The sequence below is a fragment of the Chiloscyllium plagiosum genome, unplaced genomic scaffold (assembly GCF_037043375.1).
Source record: "Chiloscyllium plagiosum isolate Xiang-an unplaced genomic scaffold, Cpla_swu_hap1 HiC_scaffold_32, whole genome shotgun sequence".
Lineage (NCBI taxonomy): Eukaryota > Metazoa > Chordata > Chondrichthyes > Orectolobiformes > Hemiscylliidae > Chiloscyllium > Chiloscyllium plagiosum.
The window spans coordinates 43,893,134-43,913,575 of NW_028270170.1; the positions used below are offsets into that span (position 1 = coordinate 43,893,134).

At 42.8% G+C, this 20,442-nt stretch overlaps 1 protein-coding gene and 1 non-coding gene across 3 annotated transcripts in view; one reads left to right on the forward strand and one right to left on the reverse strand.

The window, feature by feature from the left end:
- LOC122540028 (corticotropin-releasing hormone receptor 1-like) overlaps positions 1–20,442 on the reverse strand; it is a 366,881-nt gene that overhangs the window by 74,289 nt on the left and 272,150 nt on the right. For both annotated transcript variants that reach the window (XM_087977957.1, XM_087977956.1), the window contains exons 8-9: positions 9,274–9,334; positions 1,149–1,221 (exon numbers count right to left, since the gene is read on the reverse strand). In XM_087977957.1, the coding sequence (XP_087834083.1) occupies positions 1,149–1,221; positions 9,274–9,334 (134 nt within the window). The remainder of the gene's footprint in view (positions 1–1,148; positions 1,222–9,273; positions 9,335–20,442) is intronic.
- On the forward strand, positions 6,912–6,983 carry trnag-ucc (transfer RNA glycine (anticodon UCC)). The gene has a single exon. It is a non-coding gene; the product is annotated as a tRNA-Gly (tRNA).

The window sequence follows — 20,442 nt, forward strand, 5'->3', positions numbered from 1 at the left end:
ATTCTGTGGCTCAATTTTTGAAAGGCTACCTCCTGTTTGACGGTAAATCTTTGAGAGAGTTAGTTGCAAGATATGGGAAGTGTTTGATTACTTCTATAGTCTACAGCTGGAGTGTATTCATTGTTATAAAATATGGCAGCTAACACCCAAAAACAATATTGTGAGAATGACTGAATAGTGTGTCTTTCACCAAGTTAATCAGGCAGGACAATAGAGGAACTGTTATCCTCCTCTTCAAAGCAGCCTCATTGTTTATATCCACTTGAACTGGCAGACAGGATGTCAGTTTAAAACTCAAATAAAAGCACAATACTGGGAAAACTCAGTGGATATGGCAGCATCTGCAGACAGAGAAAAACAGAGTTAATATTGAGTCTGGTATTACCCTGTTCTGAAGGCGATTCATACTGGATTTGAAACGTTAATTCTGTTTTTCTCTCTCCACAGATGTTGGCAGACCAACTGAGTTTTTACAGGATTCTCTGTGTTTATCTTAGTTTAACAGTCCAACCAAAGGTTGGCATCTCTGACAGGGTCACATACTTACTCAATACTATCACACAGCATCAAACTTGATTTTAGTGCTTGAGCCCGAAAGTAGACTTGTAGTCAGAATCTTGTACTTCAGAGTCAAGACTATGAGGCACTATATGACAATGCAACATTGACAGGCAACATTGACTTCACTTCAAGTTTGTCATTGGCTTGAAAATGTTTCCAGAAAGTTGGTGATTTTGAAAAGAGCTGTACAAATGCAAATCTTTGTTCACTCTCCAGTTCTCCTCTGGATGCTGTAAATGAGGATACCACTGTTTTCCTACCACTATGTGAATGGCTTTGTACTGAATTAAAAATAACAATAATTGCTGTAAAAACTTAGGAAGTCAGGGAGTATCTGTGGAGAGAAGGAGAGAGACAAGAATGCTTCAGCACAATTGTCAATGACCTGAAATGATAATTCATTCTCTCCACAGATGCTGTCTCAGCTGCTGAGCCTTTCCAGCAGCTTCTATTCTTAATTTGGATCTTCAGAACCAATAATATTCTGCCTGGTTTCAAAGTAACTTAATTTTAATATGAGCTGATGGATCAAAGCGCTTCTTTCTCTATTATCACTGTAGTTTTTTTTACTATGTATCTACACTTACCAGTAACACCAGGATCACTGGGCCTTGGTAGATGTAGTCAATGTATTTTCCTGACCGCTTACCAAACCAGCACCTGAAGTCAAACAAATAAATTGTGACACAAGAGAACAAAACTGTACATTATTACCCAAACTGACTTTCTCATCTTCAACCTTTAGCCCCCTGGTTTATCTGCTCACTGTGTGAGGATACTATGGCTTTAAGCCGTGTTGGGTGGCATGGTGGCTCAGTGGTTAGCACTGCTGCCTCACAGCACCAGGGACCTGCTTTCAATTCCAGCGTCAGGCGACTGTCTGTGTGGAGTTTGCACATTCTCCCTGTGTCTTGCATGGGCTTCCTCTGGCTCCGGTTTCCTCCCACCATCCAAAGATGTGCAGATTAGGTGAATTGACCATATGCTAAATTGCCCATAGTGTTCAGTGTTGTGTAGGTTAGGTGCACTAGTCAGGGGTAAATGTAGAATAATAGGGTAGAGGAATGGGTCTGGGTGGGTTACTCTTCAGAAGATTTGTGTGGACTTGTTGGGCTGAATGGCCTGTTTCCACACTGGAGATGGTGTATTCTGTTGTCTTTTGTTAATAAAGAGAGGATGAGACACAGGTGATGAGTGATCTGTCCTAAACCAATAAAAGTAACAGCTTGTGATGCCTTGGAATTTTCTTTAAAGTTGAAACTTTAGAATCAGCCTGAATAGGTGGAGTCAGGCTCCCATAGAACCAAGATTTTAGCTTAGTTTTCAGAGGTTGTTGGGGTTTTGAAGTTGGCTGTGGAAACTCTCTCTCTCTCTACCAGATCTTTCTCTCTTTGCTCCCAGAATTGCAAATGAGACAATCTACTTTACTGAATTTTCCTTTGCTGGGGTGTGTTTATGGGATGTAACTACATTGGAACAGTTGCAGTTTAGGAGTTAAATAATCTATTACTTTGTAAAGTTTTTCAATGGAGTTAATTATACCAATTCTTCTTTCTTTTATTTATATTTTAACTGTGGGGCAAGAATAAATAGTGTTTTGCTTAAAGTCAAGTAGTGTATGCAATCAAATTACATCTGGAACACAGCACCTTCAAATAAAAAGTCTAGGCTATCTCCTTGATATATTTGAGGGGGGCGGGTGATGCAGGTATTGTTCTGGTCCATAACAAATGTAACTACAACCTCACTCCACAAATAGCTATGATGTGGAGGTGCCGTCTGATTTTGTCATCAGGCATAGCTCATTAGGCAACACTGTGTACCTATTTGTGGACAAAGTCAGAAATCACACCGGCACCAGGTTATAGTCTAACAGGTTTATTTGAAATCACAAGCTTTCAAAATGCTGCTCCTTCATCAGGTGAAATGGCTTCATACCCACTTCATCTGACAAAAGAGCAGCTCTCTGAAAGCTTGTGATTTCAAATAAACCTATTGGACCTGGTTTTGGTGTGATTTGTGACTTTGTCCACAAATAGCTACACAGTATTGCATAATGAGCTATGCCTGATGACAAAATCTGACGGAACCAGGGTCTCACATAGGCTCTCTTACTATCCCTTGTTTCTAGTTAAGCTCAATAAACATCTTAATGTTCACTTTCCTGATCTGATGTTACTACACGTAACAATGGCGACCAGATCCATAGAACAAGAGACAAACAGCACAAAGCGCCTGAAGTGAGGCCCTAAACAAGTTATTTCGACAAGGTGAGTGACTGGGAAAACACATGGCAGCTGTGGCTACACACTTCGGTGTGAAAAGCAGAGAGAAAGAGTATAATTCAAATAGTGAAAAATTTGGAAGTGCAGATATACAAAGAGATCTGGGTGTCCTTGTACACCAGTCAATGAAAGTAGACAGGCAAGTAAGCAATTAAGAAGGCAAATGGTATTCTCACCTTCATTGTAAGAAGGTTTGAGTTCAGAAGTACAGGTTTCTTACTGAAGTTACACAGGGCCTTCATGAAACCACACCTGGTGTATTGTGTGAAGGTTTGGTCTCCTTCCATAAGAGTAAGTTCAGCAGATTTTCACTAGGCTGATCACGGCAATGGCAGGACTGTCCTATGAGGAGAGATTGATTCAACTGGGCCTGTATTCATTAGAGGTTAGAAGAATGAGCAGCGATCTGGTTGAAGTATGGAATATTTTAACAGGTTGGATAGACTAGATGCATCAAGGATGTTTGCCCTGGTTGGGTCATCTCGTCTCAGGATATGGAGTAAATTATGTAAAAACTGAGATGAGTAAAACATGACTTCACTCAAAGGTAATAAATCCATGGAATTCTCTATGACAGAAGTTGGTGAAGACTAAATTACTGAATATATTTAAGAAAGAAACATTTTTATTTTTTCAAGACATAAGAGAAGTGGGAAGAAAGTGGGAATGTGACAAAGGATTAGCCATGATCATATTGAATGGTGCAGCTGGCTTGAAGGGCAGAATAGCATTCTCCTAGTTTCTACATTTCGATGATAGCAGAGTGCTACAGGTGAATAGCAAGGCCAGATCAGTAAGCTGAGGAAGTGACCACTGCAGATGCTGGAGATCAGAGTCGAAGGGTGTGGTGCTGGAGAAGCATGGCCGGTCAGGCAGCATCTGAGCAGCAGGAGAAACAACATTTTAGGCACTTCATCAGTCCTTCCTGATGATGGGCTTATGCCTGAAATGTCGACTCTCCTGTCCTCGGATGCTGCCTGTGTGACTGTACTTTTTCAGCACCACACTCTTCGAGCACAGTAAGCTGAACCTGGAAGTGTGAGGAAAAAAAACTGAAGAGAAACTTAGCAGTGACAGACAGGAATGAATAACGGACTTGAAAGCACACTTGGGATCCAAAACATAGAGATACAAAGCCCACAAAAAGACTAGAAAATGGGGTAAAGCTCACAACAAGGACCATCTCAAGTCACGTGTAAGTTAATTGATCACAGTGAGTAAAACATCACAGCAAATCTTTTCAGTGATAGGTAGGAAAAAAGTACTCAGTCTGCCTGCTGAAAATGTGAGAGAAAAGAGAGTCTGCTGAAGAGAACCATTTGCAGAAGCTAGTCCTCACCAGTAATGTAGTCTTGAAACCAAGAGACAGACTGGTTTGGAGTTGTATTGGCAACAGAAAAGAGAAAACAGACCACAGCAATCTGCATCAGTTAGATTGGTGAATGCTGGGGAGAAAATCAAATTCTTTCTGGGGAATGTAGCATACCTACTGCATGCTGTCAGATCCTCTGATTTTGCAGATGTATGATACAAATTTAGATATGCAGACATTATGGTTAATGGCAAGAAAACTGCTTTTAAATTTAACATAGGGACTGATGTATTTATTCTTTCAGATGCCCGCCCAAGATTGAGACAAGCAAGTTTTCCTCAGATCTCCTCTAAACTACTTTATCCTCACTTTAAATTTGTGTCCTCTGGACTTGGATATGTCTGCCATTGGGAAAAGGATTCTCATGATCCAACCTATCTCTGCCTCTCATAAGTTTGTAGACCTCATCAGATAACCTCCCTCAGCCTTCTTTGATCCAGGGAAAACAACAAACACAGCCTATCCAGTGTCTCCCTATGACTGTGACTTTCTATTCCAAGCAACATCCTGGCGAATCTCCTCTGCACCCTCTCCAGTACAATCAAGTGCTTCTGACAGTATGCTGACCAGTACTGCACAAGTATCACATCTGTGGCCTAACTGAAGCTCTATAAAGTTACAACAAGACTTTGTGTTTCCTATATTCTATGCTCCAGCTAATGAAGGCAAGCATCCTGTGTGTCTTCTTCACTGCAGTAATTGTAATAACCTCAGAATATGAGTTCCCTGGCTGGGGCTGTGAATCTGGTTTAATAGGGAGCTCTGACTGACATAAAAAGGGTAAGCGTCAGTGATAATGACACTCTGGTGTCTGATTATATGTCAATAAGGGGTGACAATGACAGGATACCAGCCTCTGAGAGTTATTTCATTCACCATCCTGTTTACTTGTGCTGACACTGTCGTGGATTTATAGATTTGTACATAAAGGTCCCTTTGTTCCTCACTACTCTCTAGGGACCTACGATTCATTATGATGTCCTTCCTTTACTAGAGCCCCCAAAATCCATCACCTCACAGTTATCAGGATTACATTCTACCTGCCATTGATCTGCCCAATTTATCAGTTGATCAGATCATCCTCCTCAATATCAATAACATCACCAATTTTTCATGTCATCTGCAAACTTTGTAATTATACCTTCGACATTCACATCCAAGTTGTTAGTGTACATAGGAAACAGTAAGGGTCTCAGCACTGATCATGTGGCACGCTATTGGTCACAGGCTTTCAATTGCAAAAAAGACCCTCCACCATCTGTAAGCCAATTTTGGATCCAGTTTATCAAGTTGCTTGAATCCCATGGACTCTTACGTTTTGGACCAGCCATCAATGTGGGACTTTGTCAAAGGTCTTACTGAAGTCCATATAAACCACATCAACTGCACTCAATATATTTAGTTACCTAAATTCAATTGAGTTAGTCAGAGAAGTTCTCCCTCTAACAAATCCATGCTGACTATCCCTAATCAATCCCTGCTTTTCCAAGTGTTGAATAAATCCTGCTCCTCAGAACTTTTCCCAATAATTTTTCTACCGCTAACATCAGACTAACTGCTCTGTAATTACCTGGCCTATCCCTATCTTAAACAAAGAAATCATGTTAGCTATACTCCATTCATTTGGCACTTCACCTGTGGCCAGCAAAGTATTAAATATCTACACTAACCTGGCAAGTTTAAATAAAATCTTCAAACCTCAAAATAGTCCATCAAGTGATAGTTCAAGATCTGCAAGCAGCTAATAAAAAGCTACCCAGAGAAAATGATATGCTTCAGCACAAATTAGATTATGCTAATAATTAATGTTCAGAAGTGACTGAGCTGCATAAATGGCAGCTGTGCAAGCCCATCATATAAGCCAGACATATACTTGAAGATTTTCTTTCAGTCAACTACTAGAGGATAAAACAATAGAACGTCTAGATAAGCAGAATTTTTATTCACAGAGCTTAAAGTTGAACATCAAAATCAGCTTGAACAATCAAACTTAAACAAAAATGAGAGAGACCTATCTCAAAGAGACCACAGATCCAGATGTCAACAATCATGCAATAACAAAACACAGATTTCCAAAAGCCCCGTGCAGGAAGTGCCAATATTCACATGTAATTGACACTACCATCATGGAGGAAAAAGTCCCTGTTTCATAAGATTATTCAGAGCACACTGTGCTGAGAAAACCTTGCACTGCAGTTAATGAGTGATGATCTTGTATTCCAAAAATAAACACAGAGACAGAACGAAAAGCTTTGTTTAAGTTAATACAAGTCTAATGCACAGAAACATCCTTTTGTATCTGGCTTTCAGTTACAAAAGAGAACTACCTTTTGAAAAAAAAAGGTCTAGACATACAAGACAAGGTAATCCAATCTGCCACCCAGCCTACAGACTTTTAGTGTTGTGGATTTTGTATTGGGGGCATAATCTAATTTGTGCTTAAGCATATCATTTTTTCTGGATAGCTTTTTATTTGTTGTTTGCAGATTTTGAAGTATCACTGGATGGACAGTTTCTGAGGTTTGAAGATCCTATGGATGCTGGTCCAGAGGCCCATTTCTTTATTGACAATGATACACTCTGACTTTCTGATGGAGTGCTAGAAATGTTCTTGTTTGCAGAGAAGCTGTCCTGAGCTTACCTTCCTGGTCAACAGTGAGGGTGCCCAAATACATCTTTTATATATCAGCAGGGTGATGGTGGTATAGTGGTGAGCATAGCTGCCTTCCAAGCAGTTGACCCGGGTTCGATTTCCGGCCATCGCAGCATTGCAGTTTCTAAACAGATTTTGAAAAGAAAGCCCCTGGGGAAAAATCTAGAGCATGAATGTTTCATTGTGTGGTAAAACGGATCTATCAGATTGCTCCTTGCTTTTATCGGCACAGTGGTTAGCACTGCTGCCTCACAATGCCAGAGACCCAGGTTCAATTCCCCCCTCAGGCAACTGTCTATGTCGAGTTTGCACATTTTCCCCATGTCTTGTGTGGGTTTCCTCTGGGTGTTCTGGTTTTCTCCCACAGTCCAAAAATGTACAGGTTAGGTGAATTGGCCATGCTAAATTGCCCATAGTGTTAGATGTAGGGGACTGGGTCTGGGTGGGTTGCTGTTCGGAGGGTCGGTGTGGACTTGTTGGGCCGAAGGGCCTGTTTCCATACTGTAAGTATTCTAATCTAATCTAATCTAATGTCATTCATATCCTCCAAGAGAGCTGAGAACACAATTGGAAATTAATGCCTCAGGCTGGGCATAAAGGTGGACGTGGGGTAAGGGTAAAGGAGGGAAGTGGAATAAAGAGTTAAAATCTTTATGGTTAAGTGTTCAAAGTTAAAGGCATACTTATAAAGAATCTTTGGGGAAGATGTACAGTAAAAATTTAACTATGACTTTAGGAATAGCTGTTGAGAATATGCAAGGTTAGAAGTCACACAACACCAAGTTACAGTCCAACAGGTTTATTTGAAACCACAAGCTTTTGGCGTGCTGCTCATTCGTCAGGTAGAGTGCCTTGCCCACCTCAGTCCAACACTGGTACCTCCACATTGAAAATTTGCAAGAAGGGCTATGCCATAATGACCAGTGTGACAATGCTATTGATTCAAAAGGTTATTTTGTCCTTTTTTCTTTAAAACGGGGTTTTAAGATATAGGTGGCAAGCTATCTACTTGGCAAGCCAATAAAGTAAACAGCTTGTGATGCCTTATGGTATTTTTTTAAAAGTTGGAACAATAAAAGCAGCCTGGATAGATGTGGCGAGCTCTTACAGACTAGGGTTTTGAGGTTTTTTTTAGATTTTACGTTTAGCTTTAAGCAGTTGCTGTTGGAGTCACAAGAGGCTGCTGGAGTTTGAAGAAGCAGAAGTTATCTTTTCCCCCTCTTGGTTACAGCTAGAAGCTGGGGGTTTCTCTCTGCTGCTGGGTTACCTGTGAGACAAATCAATTTTTCTGAATTTGCCTTTTTGCCAAGAGACATGTTTATGGGATATTACTATATTCAAACAGTTAATTAGTAATAGCTCTTGTATCTATTATGCAGTTAAGTTTTTCAATAGAATTAAGTTATTCTAAATACTTCTTTCTTTTGTTGCATTTTAACTACATGTTTAATAAACTGTCATAATTTGGAGATGCTGGTGTTGGACTGGTGTTTACAAAGTTAAAAATCACGCATCAACCAATCCAGGTCTTTAATAACAAACAAAAATAACAAACAATCCAGGTCTTTTTCAATATATAATTTCAGTTACATCACACTGTAAACTTTTGCTATAAATTCTGTCTTACATCCTATTCTCCACAACCACTTGATGAAGGAGCAGCGTTCCGAAAGCTAGTGCTTCCAAATAAACCTGTTGGACTATAACCTGATGTTGTGTGATGTTTAACTAAATAAATTGTGTTTTGTTTCATGTTGAGTCATTTGACCATTAAATTGTTCCTGGAATTCAGCATGTTACATTTGCCTTTAAAATAAGAAAAAGCTTGGGTCGAAGCTACCATCTTAAAATACTTTGAGGGGGTCTGGTCTGGTCCATAACACCAGATGGAACTGATTTTTTAGGCCGTTAGCATTCTAAGCAGTAATCATATAACTATATCATCATATTGCAATTTTCTTTGAAACTTTTTAAGGTTCACTTTCAGACATGATCTTACTGTTCTCACTTTTAACTCTTACACCACTAATTGGCCACTAACCAATCTAGTGAGGGACTCTTGATTTAGTCATTTGGTATGACAGAATTTGAGTATTGTTGGAAAAAAACACACATTTTGTTGAAGTTTTTTTTATCATACTCTCACCAGGACAGTTCACAAGAAATGCCAAAGTGAAAGGGAAAATGACTTGGATTGTATGAGAGAAAAATGCTCATTGGTCGCAGGTTGACTATGATTTGGAAGGTATTGTCATGGAACATGTACTAGTTAGAGGATGACAGGTAGACAAGGTAAAATAAAGAACTGTCGATGCGGGAAATCTGAAACAAAAACGGCTTTGTAATAAGGATACATGGAGGATCCCTAAACAGAATGTCATCTAGTATTTTACAGAACTTACTGCTCATTTTCATAGTATAGTTTCACGATTGACCAGGCCATAATGATGGGAAGTGGAATACCTGCGAAATAGAGAACAACATTACTTTGACACCATGAAACTATATTATCCTTTCAACTGTATCCATCCTTACTTTGATCCCAGGTTCTCAAGAAGAGCAACAGATGGACTTTAGTTTAGATAAATGTGAGGTGTTGCATTTTGGTATGGTAACGCAAATCAGGGCAGGACTTACATAGTCAATGGTAGGGCCTTAGGGAGAGTTTCTGAACAAAGGGGCCTAGGGGTGCAGGTGCATAGTTCCTTGAAAGTGCAGTTGCAGGTAAACAGGGTGCAAGCCCTTCATCAGGAATCAGGTCCTCATTCCTGATGAAGGGCTTATCCCCGAAACATCGATTCTCTTGCTCCTTGGAAGTTGTCTAACCCACTGTGTTTTTCCAGCACCACTCCCCTCTGATCTCCAGCCTCTGCAGTCCTCACTTTCTCCTACTTTTTGAATGTTGCATTCAATTCTGGTCTCTCTGTTAAAGGAAAAATGCTATTAAACTTGAAAGAGTTCAAAAAAGGTTTACAAGGATGTTGCCAGGTTTGGAGGGTTTGAGCTCTAGGGAGGGGCTGAATAAGCTGGAGCTGTTTTCCCCTGAGTATCAAAAGCTGAGTGGTGACCTATACAGAGGTTTATAAAATCATGAGAGGCATGGACAGGGTGAATAACCACGGTCATTTTCCAAGGGTAGGGGGAGTCCAAAACAAGAGGACACCGGTTTAAGGTGAGAGGGAAAATATTTAAGAGGGATCTAAGGGGCAACTTTTTCACACAGAGGGTGGTGCGTATATGGAATGAGCTACCAGAGGAAGTGATGGAGGCTGGTACAATTACAGCATTTAAGAGGCATCTGGATAGATATATGAATGGGAAGGGCTTTGAGGAACATGGGCCAAATCCTGGTGAAGGGGACTAGGTCAATTGAGGATATCTGGTCCCCATGGACGACTTGCACGGAGAAGTCTGTTTCTGTGCTATACATAACACTATGTTAAATTCACACAATGTCTAACATGCCATGGCCTGGGCCTTCCATTCTCTAGATGGTCAAACACAAGTTATACCCTAATATATGTTAATTGGGCCTCCGCAGAACTGCTGATGCCATGGCTATGGTAAGTTTAAATTGTCATTGGGCAATTATCCACAATCTGGAATCATCTGAAAAGGTAGCTCATTCTGAGACGGGTGCCAGCTTACTTATCTGAATAGTTGCTCAGGAAAACAATTAAAACCTGCACTTGTGGCATGGTGACTCAATGGTTAGCACTTCTGTCTCACAGCGCCAGGGACCCAGGTTCGATTCCACCCTCAGCTGATTGTGTGGAGTTTGCATGGGTCTCCTCCAGGTGCTCTGGTTTCCTCCCACTGCTCAAAGATGTGCAGGCTAGGTGGAGAAGCTATGGGAAATGCCGGGTTACAGAGATGAGGTGGGTCTGGGTGGGATACTATTCAGAGGCTCGGTGTGGACTTAATGGGCTGAATGGCCTGCTTCCACACTGTAGGAATTCTATGAAGTAAGTTTCTGTAACAAAGAACAAAGAAAGTTTACAGCCCAGGAACAGACCCTTCAGCCCTCCAAGCCATCATCACTCTCGCTGACCCTGTTATCAATTTTCTGACTCATCCTCCACAAACACTCAACCCATACCCACGTTTGAAGACTTCTGATCACTCCCTTGATATGTGGCCCACCCTACCCCACTGACTTTGCTGCCATCCTAGAGTCTATACAGCTGTCATGCTGTCCTTACAATTGCCTGTCACAATTTCTTTTGCTCATTTACCTTATACATTTTCTCTTCCTCTCTAGCCTTTCAGAATGACTTTGCTTAGATTTGATTAGATTCCCTACAGTGTGGAACCAGGTCCTTCGGCCCAACAAGTCTACACCGATCCTCTGAACAGTAACCCACCCATTTCTCTCTGACTAATGCACCTAACACAATGGGCAATTTAGCATGGCCAATTCACTGCAGATCTTTGGACTGTTGGAGGAAATTAGAGCACCCAGAGGAAACCCATGCAGACAGGGGGAGAATGTGCAAACACCACACAGACAGTTGCCTGAGACAGGAATCAAACCCAGGACCCTGGTGCTGTGAGGCAGCAGTGCTAACCACTGAACCACCATGCCGCCTAATATATATCAACTATTATTGAATGGCTTTTATGCAGGTTCTCCATAAGGATGCAGGTTCTGTAAGGATTGCTGCACTGGGCCAGAAAAAACACAGGAAGGTATTCAGGTTTCCCTGATCTGGGTTAGAAATAGAGATTTTGGACCCAGATCAGAAGATTTGGTCCCAAGCCAGTGTATGTGCTGAGGGGCTGGAGCCAGTTTCATCCAGATGGTTAAAAGGGTCTTGATTGATGTTGGTGATCGAGTATAGTCCTAATGGCAAAATGGCAGCTTTCAACAGTGTATAAAACTGACTTGTGCAACTAAGATCCAAATCCTGGCTGTTTGGGTCAACAGTTCTTTGCCATAACTTGTTCCAGCAATAGGCTCCAAGCCACCACTTCTGTGTTTACTAAATGTCTCACCAAACATTTCGCTACACTTCACTGGAGTAATGCATTAGAAATCAAATGCTGCTCTTCCCAGAGATATCACAAAAGTTCAAGATTTCAAGTTCAAGTTGCAATTATGATGTGATTAGGAAGGAAACTGCAGGGGATGGGCGCAATTGAAATGTGGAGATTATTTAAGGAACAAGTACTGCATGTCTTTGATTAGTGTGTATCTGTCAGACAGGAAGGAAGTGATCGATTGAGGGAGTTATGGTTCACTAAAGAAGTTGAATCTCTTGTCAAGAGGGAGACAAAGGCTTAGTTTCGGATGAGACGTGAAGGCTCAGTTAGGCGCTTGAGTGATACAAGTTAGCCAGGAAGGACCTAACAAGAGAGATAGGAAGAGCCAGGAGGGGACATAAGAAGTTCTTGGCAGCTTGGATCAAGGAAAGCTCTAAAGCATTTGGTAGGCATGTCAGGAATAAAAGAATGACTAGAATAAGATTAGGGTCGAGAGTGTGGTGCTGGAAAAGCACAGCAGCATCCAAGGAGCAGGAAAAAGGATGTTTTGGGAAAAAAGCCCTTCAACAGGAATGAGGCTGTGAGCCAAGGGGTTGGAGAGATAAGTGGGAGGGGGATGGGGCTAGTGGGAAGGTAGCTGAGAGTATAATAGATGGATGGAGGTGGGGATAGGTCAGAAGGGGGGATGGAGCGGATAGGTGGGACGGAAGATGGACAGGTGGGATAGCTCATGAGGGTGGTGCTGAGCTGCAAGGTTTGAACTTGGATAACGTTGGTGGAGGGGAAATGAGGAAACTGGTGTATTCTATATTGATGCCGTGTGGTTGGAGGGTCCCAAGGCAGATTCTCCTGGTCCTCAGATACTACCTGACCTGCTGTGCTTTTCCAGCACTACATACTCATCTCTAATCTCCAGCATCTACAGTCCTCACTTTTGAGTAGGGTAAGATTAGGGCCAATCAAGGAAAGCATTAAGAAGTTGTGCATGGAGTCAAAGGAGATAGGAGAAGTGTGGGGAAATAAATATTATGTGTCAGTATTCAAACTAGAAAAAGACAATGTTGTCGAGGAGAGTACTGAGATACAGGCAGGATTGAAGTTCACAAGGGGGAGGTGTTAAAAGTTCTGGAAACTGTGAAAATAGATAAGTCCCCTGGACCGGATGGGATTTATCCTAGGATTCTCTGGGAAGCCAGGGAGGAGATTGCAGAGCCTTTTGCTTAGATTTTTGTGTGACTACAGGAATAGTGCCAGAAGACTGGAGGATAGCAAATCTTGCCCCCTTATTCAAGAAGGGGAGTTGAGACAACCCTCATAATTATAGACCAGTGAACCTTACTTGTGTTGGAAAAGATTACAGAACATAGAACACACAATATACAACATTACAGCACAGTACAGGCACTTCGGCCTCAATGTTGCGTCGACCTGTGGAACAAATCTGAAGCTCATCTATCCTACACTATTCTATCTGTTTATCCAATGACCATTTAAATACCCTTATAGGTGGCAAGCCTACTATTGTTACAGGCAGCATGTTCCATACCTGTCCTACTGTCTGACTAAAGAAACTACCTCTGACATCTATCACCTGTCAATTTAAAGCTATGTCCCCTTGTGCCAGACATCACCATCTAAGGAAAACGTCTCTCACTGTCCACCCTATCTAACCCTCTGATTATCTTGTATGTCTCAATTAATTCACCTCTCAACATTCTTCTCTCTAATGAAAACAGCCCCAAGTCCCTCAGCCTTTCCTCACAGGACCTTCCCTCCATACCAGGCAACATCCTAGTAAATCTCCTATAAACTCTTTCCAAAGCTACCACATTCTTCCTATAATGCGGCAATACTCCAAATGCGGCCACACCAGAGTTTTGTACAGCTGCAGCATGACCTCATGGCTCCAAAACTCAATCCCTCTACCAATAAAAGCTAATACACCTTATGCTTTCTTAACAACCCTATGAACCTGGTGGCAACTTTCAGGGATCTATGTACATGGACACCAAGATCTCTCTGCTCATCTGCACTGCCAAGAATCTTATCATTAGCCCAGTTATCTGTATTCCTGTTGGTCCTTCCAAACTGGATTACCTCACACTTTCCCGCATTAAACTCCATTTGCCATCTCTCAGCCCAGCTGTACAGCTTATCTCTGCCCCTTTGTAATCTGCAACATCCTCCAGCACTACTCACAACTCCAACGACTTTAGTGTCATCTGCAAATTTACTTATCCATCCTTCTACCCCCTCATCTAGGTCATTTATAAAAATGACAAACAGCAGTGGTCCCAAAACAGATCCTTGTGGTATTTTCCTCAGATGGTGATGGTTAGCACAAGGGGACATAGCTTTAAATTGAGAGGTGATAGATATAGGACAGATGGCAGAGGTAGTTTCTTTACTCACAGAGTAATGGGAGCATGGAATGAACTGCCTTCAACAGTAGTAATTTTCACCACCTTTAAGGGCATTGGCTAAACATATGGATGAAAATGGAATAGTGTTGGTTAGATGGGCTTCAGATTAGTTTTTTCTCATTCCTGAAGAAGGGCTTATGCCCGAAACGTCGATTCTCCTGTTCCCTGGATGCTGCCTCGCCTGCTGCGCTTTTCCAGCAACACATTTTCAGTTCAGATTAGTTCCACAAGTTGGGGCAGTATCGAGTGCTGAAGGACCTGTATTGTGCTATAATGTTGTAAGTTCTATGTTCTATTTCAAATTGTTTGGAGAATTCCCCAATTAACCTGGCTTCCCAATCCCAGGTTGACAGAAAGCATGGATTACTGTGTTTAGCAAGAATTGGTATTAATTACAAATAAAAAGATTCTAACTACAGATATATAGTTATGAACAGTTGACAAGTAACTTTTTTTATTCATTCATGCAACATGGGTATTGGTGGCTGGTTGAGCATTTATTCCCTGTCCCTAGCTGCCCTTGGTTGAGCATTTATTCCCTGTCCCTAGCTGCCCTTGAGAATGTTGTGTTTCACTGCACTCTTTGTGCAGTGTGTTTACCTACAATGCACTTAAGAGAGGGAATTTGCAGGATCCTAACACAGTGACAGGGACGGAACGGCGATATATTTCCAAGTCAGCATAGTGAGTGGCTTGGAGGAGAACTTGCAGGCAGTGGTCTTCCTATGTTATCTGCTGCCTTTGTCCTTTTCGATGGGAGTGGTCATGGGTTTGGAAGGTGCTATCTATGAACATTTGGTGAATTTCTGCAGAGCATTTTGCCGATACTACATGTTGCTTCTACCGAGTGTTGACGATTAGATTTCCTACAGTGTGGAAACAGGCCCTTCGGCCCAACAAGTCTACGCCGACCCTCCGAAGAGCAACCCACCTAGACCCATTCCCCTACTTTTACCCATGACTAATGCACCTAACACCATGGGCAATTTAGCATGGCCAATTCACCTAACCTACAGATCTTTGGACTGTGGGAGGAAACCAGAGCACTCGGACGAAACCCACGCAGATACGGGGAGATGTGCAAACTCCACACAGACAGTTGCCCGAGGCAGGAATTGAACCCGGGTCCCTGGTGCTGTGAGGCAGCAGTGCTAACCACTGAGCCACCGTGCCGCCCTAGTGGAGGGAGTGAAAATTTGCAAATGTGGTGTCAGCCAAGAGGGTATCCTGGTATATTGATAGTGGGGATGCACTGATTTGAATGTCAAAGGGCTATGGTTATGTTCTCCCTTACTGTAGATGATCATTGCTTGCAATTTGTGTGATATGGACGTTACTTGCCACTTGTTAGCTGAAGTGTGGATATTACCCAGATCATGCTGCATTTGAACATGCACTACTTCAGTGTCGGAGGCAAAGTGAATGGTGCGGCAATCATTGATGAACATCCCAATCTGACATTATGATGGAGGGAAGGTCATTGATGAAGCAGCTGAAGATGTTTAGGCTTCGGACATTACCCTGAGGAACTTCTGCAGACATGTCCTAAAGCGGCGATGATTGACCCCCAACAAACATGACTATATATCAGATATGACTCCAATTACCAGACAGTTTGTCCCCTGATACCCATTAATACCCATTTTGCTAGGGCTTCTTGGTGCCACATTTAATGGAATGTGGCCTTGATATTAAGGGCTATAACTTTTACCTAACATCTGGAATTCAGTGCTTGGTCCATGTTTGAACCAAGTTTGTAATGAGGTCAGGAGCCGAATGGTCCTGGCGGAACCAAAACTAAGTGTCATGGAGCAGGCTATTGCTGGACAGGTGCTGCCTGATAGCACTGTTGATGGCATCTTCCATCACTTTACTGATGTTCAGGAACAGACAAATGGGCTTGGAATTGGTCAGGTTGGATTTGTCCTGCTTTTTTGCATACAGGGCATACTTGGATAATTTTCCACATTGTCGGATGTTATAACTGTACTGGAAGAGCTTGGTTGTGGAAGGTCTGCAGCACAAGTTTTCAGTATTATTGCTGGAATGTTATAAAGGCCCACAGCCTTTGCAATATCTAGTGCCTCCAACCATTTTTTGATACCAAGAGGAGTGAATCAAATGGGCTGAAGAATGATACCTATGGTCCTGGGGATCACTGGAGGGGTTTGAGATGTATCATTCACTTGGTACTTCTGACTGAAGACTGCTGCAAATGCTTCAGCTTTATTTTGATAACTGGGGCTCATTCTGGGGTAAGTGGGACCTCTACAAACAGGATGGTCTACACTTGAACCAGAGGGGTAACAATATCCTAGGAGGCAAATGTCCTAATGCTATTTGGGAGGGTTTAAACTAATTCAGCAGGAGGATGGGAACCTAAATTGTAATTCCAGTGTCGAAGAGGTTAAAAGTAGTTAGGTCATAAATATGGTTTCAAGGTCACAAGAGTTCACCGCAAGTAGGAAGGTGGTTTGAAGTGTGTCTACTTCAATGCCAGGAGCATCCAGAATAAGGTGGGTGAACTTGCAGCATGTGTTGGTACCTGGGACTTCAATGTTGTGGCCATTTTGGAGACATGGATAGAGCAGGGACAGGAATGGTTGTTCAGTAAGAACAGAAAAGATTGTAAATGACGGGGAGGTATGGCATTGTTCGTCAAGGACACTATTATGGTAGCAGAAAGGACATTTGATGACTCATCTATTGGGATAGTATGGGCTGATGTTAGAAACAAGAAAGGAGAGGTCACCCTATTGGGAGTTTTCTATAGGCCTCTGAATAGTTCCAGAGAGGAAAGGATAGCAAAGATAATTCTGGATAGGAGCCAGAGTAACAGGGTAATTGTTATGGGGGACTTTAACTTTCCAAGTATTGGAAAATTAAAGGAGAAGATGGGGAAGGAAACTACAGGGGATGGGCACAATTGAAATGTGGAGCTTATTCAAGGAACATCTACTGCATGTCCTTGATAAGTATGTACCTGTTAGATAGGGAGGAAGTTGTCGAGCAAGGCAGTCATGGTTTACTAAAGATGTTGAATCTCTTGTCAAGATGAAGAAGAAAGCTTATGTTAGGATGAGTCGTGAAGGCTCAGTTAGGATGCTTAAGAATTACAAGTTAACTGGGAAAGACCGAAAGAGAGAGCTTAGAAGAGGCAGGAGGGGACATGAGAAGTCGTTGACAGATAGGTTCAAGAAAAACCTTAAAGCTTTCTATAGGTATATCAGGAATAAAATAATGACTTAGAACAAGGAACAAAGAACAAAGAACAAAAAAACAAAGAAAATTTACAGCCCAGGAACAGGCCCTTCGGTTCTCCAAGCCTGAGCCGATTCAAATCTACTGTCTAAACCTGTCGCCCACTTCCTAAGCATCTGTATCCCTCTGCTCCCCACCTACTCATGCATCTGTCCAGATGCATCTTAAATGAGTTTAGATTAGAGTGGTGCTGGAAAATGAATCTACCGTGCCTGCCTCTACCACCTCTGCTGGCTACACGTTCCAGACGCCCATCACTCTCTGTGTGACGTACTTGCCGCGTGTATCCCCCTTAAATTTTCCATCTCTCACCTTGAAAGCGTGACCTCTTGTTATTGAATCCTTCACCCTGGGAAAAAGGTTGTTTCTATCCACCTTGTCTATAACCTTCATGATTTTGTAAACCTCAATCAGGTCCCCCCTCAATCTCCTTTTTTCTAATGAAAACAAATCTAACCTACTCAACCTCTCTTCATAGCTAGCACCTTCCATACCAGGCAACATCCTCATAAACCTTCTCTGCACCCTCTCCAAAACGTCCATATCCTTTTGGTAATGTGGCGACCAGAACTGTACACAGTATTCTAAATGTGGCCGAACCAATGTCTTGTACAATTTTAACATGACTTGCCAAGCTTTTATACTCAATAGCTGAAAATGTGTTGCTGGAAAAGCGCAGCAGGTCAGGCAGCATCCAGGGAACAGGAGAATCGACGTTTCGAGCATAAGCCCTTCTTCAGGAAAGAGGAAAGTTTGTCCAGCAGGCTAAGATAAAAGGTAGGGAGGAGGGACTTGGGGGAGGGGCGTCGGAAATGTGATAGGTGGAAACAGGTCAAGGTGAGGGTGATAGGTCAGACTGGGGTGGGGGCGGAGAGGTCGGGAAGAAAATTGCAGGTTAGGAAGGCGGTGCTGAATTTGATGGATTTGACTGAGACAGGGTGGGGGGAGGGGAAATGAGGAAACTGGTGAAATCCGAGTTCATCCCTTGTGGTTGGAGGGTTCCTAGGCGGAAGATGAGGCGTTCTTCCTCCAACCGTCGTTTTGTTGTGGTCTGACGATGGAGGAGTCCAAAGACCTGCATATCCTTGGTGGAGTGGGAGGGGGAATTGAAATGTTGAGCCACAGGGTGGTTGGGTTGGTTGGTCCGGGTGTCCCAGAGGTGTTCTTTGAAACGCTCCGCAAGTAGCCGGCCTGTCTCCCCAATATAGAGGAGGCCACATCGGGTGCAGAGGATGCAATAGATAATGTGTGTGGAGGTGCAGGTGAATCTGTGGCGGATATGGAAGTTTCCTTTGGGGCCTTGGAGGGAGGTGAGGGGGGAGATGTGGGCGCAAGTCTTGCACCTCCTGCGGTTGCAGGGGAAGGTGCCGGGAGTGGAGGTTGGGTTGGTGGGGGGTGTGGATCTGACGAGGGAGTCACGGAGGGAGTGGTCTTTACGGAATGCTGATAGAGGAGGGGAGGGAAATATATCCTTGGTGGTGGGGTCCGTTTGGAGGTGGCGGAAATGACGGCGGATGATGCGCTGTACATGGAGATTGTACATGGACATCATCCGCCGTCATTTCCGCCCATCATCCGCCTTCATTTCCGCCCTCCATGTACAGCGCATCATGGATGCTGCCTGACCTGCTGCGCTTTTCCAGCAACACATTTTCAGCTCTGATCTCCAGCATCTGCAGACCTCACTTTCTCCTTATACTCAATACCCCATCCAAAGAAGGCAAGCATAGTATATGCCTTCTTGACCACTCTATCCAGCTGTGCAGCAACCTTCAGGGTACAATGGACCTGCACTCCCAGATCTCTCTGCCCATCAACCTTTCCCAAGGCTCTTCTGTTCATTGTATAATTCACTCTAGAATTAGACTTGCCTAAATGCATCACCTCACATTTGTCTGTATTGAAATCCATCTGCCACTTTTTCGCCCAACTCTCCAGTCTATCTATATCCTCCTGTATTCTTTGATAGTCCGCTATGCTTTCTGCAACTCCACCAATCTTCGTGTCATCTGCAAACTTGCTGATCATACCAACAGTGCCCTCTTCCAGATCATTTATGTATATCATAAACAACAGTGGCCCCAACACTGACCCCTGTGGAACATCGCTGGTCACCTTTCTCCATTTCGAGAAACTCCCTTCAATTACTACTCTCTGTTGCTTAATTAGTTCTTTATCCACCTAGCTAGAACACCCTGCACACCATGTGACTTCACTTTCTCCATTAGTATACCATCAAATGCCTTACTCAAGTCCATGTATATGACATCAACAGCCCTTCCTTCATCTTTCAACTTGGTCACTTCTTCAAAGAACTCTATTAAGTCGATAAGGCACAATCTCCCCCGCAGAAAACCATGTTGCCTATCGTTGATAAGCCCATTCTTTTCTAAACATAAATAGATCCTCTTCCACAGTACCCTTTCCAGCAACTTTCCCACCACCGACGTCAGGTTCACTGGTCTGTAGTTACCTGGAATATCCCTACTATCCTTCTTGTACAGGGGGACAACATGAGCAGCCTTCCAGTCCTGTGGCAACTTACCTGTATTTAAGGATGCCACAAAAATATCTGTCAGGGCCCCAGCTATTTCCTCTCTTGCCTCCCTCAGCAACCTGGGATAGATCCCATCCAGTCCTGGGGATTTGTTCACCTTAATAACTCTAGCCTCCCCAACACATCTTCCCTACTTATGTCAACTTGATTCAGACTAATCAAACTTCTATCTCTAATCTCAAGATTCATCATGTTCCTCTCCTCAGTGAACACTGATGCAAAGTAATCATTCAGAATCTCACCCATTCTCTCAGGTTCAACACACAGCCTTCCTTCATTATCCTTTAGAGGACCAATGTTTTCTCTAGTTACTTGCTTGCTTCCTTTATAAGAATAAAATGCTTTGG